The sequence below is a fragment of the Anser cygnoides genome, chromosome 15, assembly GCF_040182565.1.
Source record: "Anser cygnoides isolate HZ-2024a breed goose chromosome 15, Taihu_goose_T2T_genome, whole genome shotgun sequence".
In the NCBI taxonomy this organism is placed as follows: domain Eukaryota; kingdom Metazoa; phylum Chordata; class Aves; order Anseriformes; family Anatidae; genus Anser; species Anser cygnoides.
The window spans coordinates 10,127,257-10,134,076 of NC_089887.1; the positions used below are offsets into that span (position 1 = coordinate 10,127,257).

The following is a 6,820-nucleotide window of genomic DNA, read 5'->3' on the forward strand; positions in this document are numbered from 1 at the left end:
AGAATAAGAAGAAAGAACTCAAAAGAAGTTGTATGCAGACAAAACACAGATTTCAAGCTAGAATAGTTATAGCAAGAAAAACAGATTTAAAAAGTCAGAGTAAGAGAAAAAAAAACAAAAAACTGTTTCCAAGGCAAAACTGCGTGGACATCATGACATGAAAAACACTATTAACAGTTCAGGCAGATGATGAAATGAGACACAGCACATACAGACAGGGGCTCCAAGTCACAGAGGAGCTCTGCATATAGTGAAAATAAACTCACCCCAAAACTGTTAGGAAAAAAATTTGTATTACTTAATACTGGAAAAAAAAACCATTCCAATAGTTTCTGCAGTGTGAGAAAGACAGTAACCAGTACATTTTATCCCCCTCTCATAGTGAAAGTTCTGTGAATTCAAGAATTGATGGTTTTAAAATTAATTTTCCATACTTTATAAATATACCCCTTGGTAAAAAAAATAGCTTAAAAAAACACTTTTGCTTGTAATCAGGCCGCTAACTTGAATATCTGTAATAACACGTATTTTCATTGTATTGAACAATTCAAGAAAAATGGCAGCAGTGATTTCATGTTTTAAATCACATTAAATAGATTGTCTTTCTTGGGATACATAGTTTTTATTTCAGCCCTTTTTCATAACAGTACGAAGTTATGCTTCTGGAAAATGTCACATGCAATATTTCTCCACTTTTATCTGGAATAGTCCCTTCCCTGTTCTTTGACACTTAATGAATTTGGGTACTTTCAGTTTGGGCTAGGAGAAAGATAAGGTAATAAATAAAGCCAATTAAAATGATGTGTTTATTTGTTCCAGCTCATCCACTAGAAGAAAACACAAATGAATCATTACAAGCCAGTGAAAAAAGCTCTTATGATGAGATTTTCTTAACCAGGTATGTTATTCCATGAATATGCTTTTCTAAAAAGACACAACTGAATGACTATATAAAAAAGTTACAGTAGACAACAATCACGCTGACTATGGCCTGCCCACTTTCTTGGGTGTTTGCTTTGGTGTTCTGGAAGATTTCTTGTCTGACTGTACTAGTTTCCCAGCTTTAGGTGTTGCAAAAGACTTTGCTTCAGGCTTTTTGGGAGTCTTTTTCAGCTCTTTTTCTTTTATTGCTTCCTTTGGCATGCTGAGCTGCTTGGCTTTTTTCTGTTTTGGTGGCATCTGCACATCTGCATGTTTTGTTTTTGGAGTCTCAGCATCTAGAGGTTGTTTCTTTCTCTTACCAAGGGTTGCTTTTGTTTTCTTGCCCAGGTTGTCACTTTCTACTGGACTCTGATTTGGTTCCACTTCCTGTAATTAAGACATAAAAAAGCATTATCCTTCCAAATAACAAACATCTCCACTGTTTTTTCAAGAGGGATCAATGAAAACCATTCTAAATGACAAATACTTTCTATTGATTGTACTATTCCCTAGCCCAAATGACTTTTTCACATTTCAGGCTGGAAACAGAGGACTAAACACAGAACTAAATCATGAAAAATTAACAAAATAGTTACTAAGTAAGTAGATTGAACAGATACGAGGATGTTCACCTTCCTGGTTAACCAATTCATTGAACTGTTATGATGGCAGAATTTAAACCACAGCCCCCTTCTTGCCCTGCATTTGGGCTTAATAGATTCCAGAGATCAACTCTATGCAGAGTCCATCTGTACACACACAAACTGCGCTTTTACATGTGCACTAGGCCCACTATTCCCTAGAGATCACCACATATTCCCAAACGGCCCTCAGGAAAGAAGGCTGCCGACACCAGAATAACTCATACAACTGAACTCCAACTGTACCTATTCCATGGCTCTGGCAATCACATCGTGTGAGCTGACAGAGGCCTGCTGCATGACAGCAGCTTGAAGCAAGCTGTACGACTTTTTGTTTTACTGGGCTGCACATAATCGTAGTGGTAGTCTAGATATCCCTGAGCAGATACACAGTTAACAGTTTAAAGATACGCTCTAATCACAAGTGTAGTATAACTGATTTGAATTTAAAAGCATTACTGTTTTATTCACCCATTTCTGTCCACTATGTATTTGTTAGACATGCGAGTACTGTGAGTTTGGTTGTTTTGCAGACATGTGACACAATCCATGCTACTACCTTCAATATCCACAACAGTAAATCTATACAGTATTTCATGCAAGCTGCTAGCTCTTAATGTATATTATGTGACTGTTAATGTTGTATATTACTGTCCTAGAGAATGCATGCATTTGTTTTTCAAGTTCTGCACTCGATAGATGATGCATTAAAATACATAAAAATTTAACTTTATAAGAAATTTTGAATTAATCAAGTTATTGATTTATTAACGTATCAACTATTTCTCAATCATTTTACCCTTTCTTCTGACTTCAGACCTGTTATGAGCTAGACAAAATTGCCACTATTTAGGAAAACAATAAAAAAGACAAACACTGGCTTCCTTTGTAGGAGGAATTAACTAAAAATAAGTAAATAAATCCTCAGAGCATCCCCCCATATACACACAGATCTTGCTTTCATGATATTTTTAAGAAAATTCAATTCACCTGAAGTACGTTAAAACACATTATTCCCTAAGGAGCAATGAATGATTTACATAGTTCATAGTATTTAGTTTTAACTAAAATGTAAGTTTCTCAATATTTTTAAATAATTACCTTTAGCTCAGCTAGGCTGGTTATTTGCATAGGCACCAGTTGTGGAATTTCTTCTTCATCATTATGTTCATCTGGTTCTTGGACTACTTCTACTTTTTCTTTAATCACAAGTTCCTGGGTTGCAGCAGCATCCTTATTTTTCGTTTTCACAGTAATTTGCCTTGAATTCACTTTTTTAGCTGCCTTCTTCGTTTTCTTCTTCTTCTTCTTTCCCTTCTACAAAGAATATGAAGTACACTTCAGACAATTCCCCATAACATTTCTAAACATAACAATTGTTTTAATATGGTTAAGAATAAGACAGTCTAGCAACATCAATTGAAATGTTCTTCAGTAAACCTGGACTGGTCAACCATAAGGAAAATATGAAAACATGTTACATTCAGCATAGGAGAAGCTCCTCATAAATAAATGAAAACAATGTAAAAATTAGTCTTGAAGTTGTATATATATGCTCCCCATTTGTTTTAGAAATTGGAACATAACAGAACCAAGTACAAAGGAATAGCTTTTTTTTTTTTTTTAAATTAATGTAGATGAAGCCCTCCCCTCCCATCCTGGCAAAATAATATACAAATATCTGAATTCACAGGCTCTTGTGCCACTGATTAGCAAATATATAACGGATGCATAATCTAAACCATGCATATGTTAATGAATGTAGTTTCAGAATGCAAATACAAATACACTATTCAAGCAAGACTTTCAAGAGTGAGTCTCAGTTGAATCTATGTTTCAAGACTAGAAATTCTTAGCTTATTTATTTCTAATTTGCTTTATAACATGTAAGGGAGTTTCAGTGATTTCTTGTTACTGTGTATGAGGAGTGCCTAATAACTTTGTGGCCATAGCTGCCTGGAATCCATGGCTCAAGCTTGTAAGCCGAACACATTAGTTGCTATAACGCATAAAAAGAAGCCAAAGAGCTAATGGTTCTGATCTGGTTTTACAGCAAGTTTGAAGATTTTTCTTTTTTTTTTTTACCTCTCCTTCCTTTCTATCGACAACTGGCTGTCTGTCAAGCTCATTTAAGTTTGAGATACGTGCAGTAAAAATTGGAAGTGCAACTGATTTAAGTGTCTTGAGGTGAAGAACTTTCACATTTTTCCAGTTCTGCAACAACAAAAAAAAAACATACATAATTTAAAAATAACAAGGCTAAAGGCAAGTTAGTTCATAATTTGATGCAATCAATCAGCAGTACCTTTGGTAATTTCTTATCAATCACTTTAGCTGCTGCAATGATGTTATCTACTATCTCACCAGCTTTCATTCCAGTGTGACCTATACGTGTTGTACTGAAAACAGAGAAGAGTAAATAAACATACTAAGTTAGTTGTTCTTCAGTATTCCCAGAAATAAAACAGAAGACCACTTATCTGCAATGATTTTAGCTTTCATGGAATATGGCTGACTATCACTAAGTCTTTTATAACAGTCAGAATAGATTTACCTGTATTAACCGTTTTAATACTATGAAATGCAATTTCTGTCTTTTATTGCTAAGATAGATTTAGATCAAGATTAGTTTAGATGCACAATAGGTTAAAAAGGGTCTCATAAGAAGACAGTATCTTGGAAGTGGTTTTTATCTAATTGAACAGCCATATTTTTCTATGACTGTACATGCTGATTGACAGTGATAGTTGCCTAGAAATTCCTTAGCAACAAGGAAAAAAACTTTAGAGTAAGACTTCTTAGTAAGTAGAATTACTGATCTCTTTATATGGTTTGTTGATTTATATTTCTTTTCGAAGGTTCAAAATGACCCATACCTGGAATGGTGACCCTTAACATCTTATTTGCATGTTAATGGAATAAACAATTCCTACAGTTAAGGTGCAATAGACCTTCCTGTGAAGTATTAAACTCCTCATACTTACTAACAGCACCCTTTGTTGGTAACTGGGAGTGTTGTACCCTGGATATGTTTTTGAAACTCCTTAGCGAGATTGTTGGCCTTTAGGTTAACACATAACGGTGCCCTAAAAAAGAAAAGGTGGAGGGAAAAATAATAATTAAAAAAAAAACAAACTACCAAATAACTAAGCAAAACTTTAGTAAAAAGAATTAAATCTTAAAGTAGTAACAATGCAAAACTGATAGACAGAATTTATAGACCTACTTTTTCCTTTCATAGAAATGTTTTCCTAAATGTGAGGGCAAAAGCCTTCTAATTCGGTCATCAGACAGGAAGAGATCGAATCTGTTCAGGAGGCGACGCTTTGCTTCAAACGGTTTGTACTCTTTTTTGAGAGTTTTGTATGAGATCACCTACAATGAAAGTAACAGTTTAGTCCCACCATTGAAAACGCACCATAGAATATTTCTTATAACTTCATAGAATTAACTTGCATAACTGCTAGTTGGTCAAGAATTATTTTAGAATGTTGAAGACAACTGATAGAAAAAGGATACAGTAGTTTTTAAAGAATCAGATGATATGGATCTCTTGCACAGCAACTGCACATCACCAAACAAAACCAGAGTACATGGTAATACCTACATCAAGATAAATACAGCAATAGAAAATATTTTCCAATTTTATTGAGGGTAGCATAAGTGATCCAATCCAGCTGCAAAGGACTTGAATATTCTTTTGTATTGTGAGTAAACAATTGAAAAAAAATCAAACCAAATATTGAGTATTTATCTAACCACTACATCTGAGTGCTAAAGGCATAGTCTTAAATTGAAAAGATTTTGAGTAAATTTTTAAGCTTGGAAAACATACAGTTTGAATAGTCACAAAAAAATCTTACTTGAGATTGTTAACTCAGAACTGCTGAGATTAGAATATTAAGCACTGGACTTTTTTCCCTTTCCACTCAAGAAGAAAGACACAACAGTACTGTGCTATATCATCATCTCTGTTCCTTACCTGACTAACACTTGTGATCCCATTCTGGGTCAAAAGTTTCCTGTACAGATTTTCAGTCTGTTCTGCAGACAAATTCGGTTCATCCTTTGTGAACAGGCAAACCTCAGCTGTTTCTGTTCGGAAGCTATGTGGCAGTGGTCTACAGTAAGGAAAGGAGATGGAGAGGAGACACAAGTTTTTTTCAGAAGTAGGTGTACATTGTCTACAAAGATCATTAAAGCAGGTAGCACACGTATCCTGGGAGGAGATGGACCATCCATGCTCTGCACCATGCCTGCATCCAGTGAAGCTGGGTAGTGCTGACACCCAGACAAAGCCATGTAAGCTTTCTCAGCACGGCAGGGTACAGCTAAAAGCAGTGCTAGGGCCGTGGAAGTGCACTCCCCGAGCCCCTAACCACCGCAGGGCCCTTGGCACGCCGCAGGACGGGAGGCCCCCGCGGGCCGGTGCCTTACATTTTGATGATCTGCGCCACCCGCGGGATCTTCCACACGGTCACCAGGAGGTGCAGGCTGTCGCTCTCGTTGAGGAGCAGCGCGTCTCCCTTCGCCTTGCTCCTGGAGAAAGCCAGCAGGGCCTCCACCGCCTTCCGCACCTGCAACGGCACCGGCCGCACTTGAAGCAAAGCCAAACCAAGCCAAACCCGAACCGCTCCGGCCGGCTCCCCGCGGTACCTGTCCGCGCTCCAGCTGCCCCGAGCCTCCGGCCATGGCTCCCGCGCCGCCACGTGTGGCCGCCGCCTTCCGGGGCATGGCGGGGCCCGGCCGCCCCTTCCGTCCCTCGCGGGAGCGGGAGCGGGCGCGGCCTGGCGGCGGGAGGCCAGCGGGGCCGAGCCTGGCTGGGCGCCGTGTCTCCAGGAGGCGGCTTTGCCTCGGGGAGGGCGGCCCCGGCCCGACCGGGTCAAAAAGTACGGGCCGGCCGCCCGCGGCTGCCTCCGGTCGGCTTTTTGCGGCCCCCGGGGGAGCTCCCGCTCTGTCAGCTCTGGTTCGCCTGCCCGTGTCCTCATGGTACACAGGATTCCTGTCACAGCCCGGTGCGGCGGTGTACAGCTGCCTGCAGAGAGCTGCCTGCAGGGAGCACGTTTAGCCGCTCATGCCCAGCCTGCTGTCTGCCCCCCCCCCGTCCTTCCTAGCAGAACTGCTCCCTAGTCATTGCCCAGCCTGTGTTGGCACTACTCCTTCCCAAGTGCAAGGTTGTGTTTATCTTTGTTGAATATGGACAGATATTTGTGTTGCCTAATCCCTCAGGCTTGTCTAGGTCCTTCTGTACGGAAGGG

At 39.5% G+C, this 6,820-nt stretch overlaps 1 protein-coding gene across 1 annotated transcript; it reads right to left on the bottom strand.

The window, feature by feature from the left end:
- Nucleotides 1-787: 787 nt before the first annotated feature.
- RSL1D1 (ribosomal L1 domain containing 1) lies at nt 788-6,374 on the bottom strand. Its single transcript, XM_013177203.3, has 9 exons — nt 6,219-6,374; nt 6,000-6,139; nt 5,545-5,683; nt 4,789-4,937; nt 4,547-4,648; nt 3,868-3,961; nt 3,648-3,776; nt 2,664-2,879; nt 788-1,308 (listed from the first exon to the last, which is right to left on the bottom strand). The coding sequence occupies exons 1-9, from the start codon at nt 6,294-6,296 to the stop codon at nt 985-987; spliced, it is 1,371 nt and encodes a 456-aa protein (XP_013032657.2). The 5' UTR covers nt 6,297-6,374; the 3' UTR covers nt 788-984.
- Nucleotides 6,375-6,820: the final 446 nt, after the last annotated feature.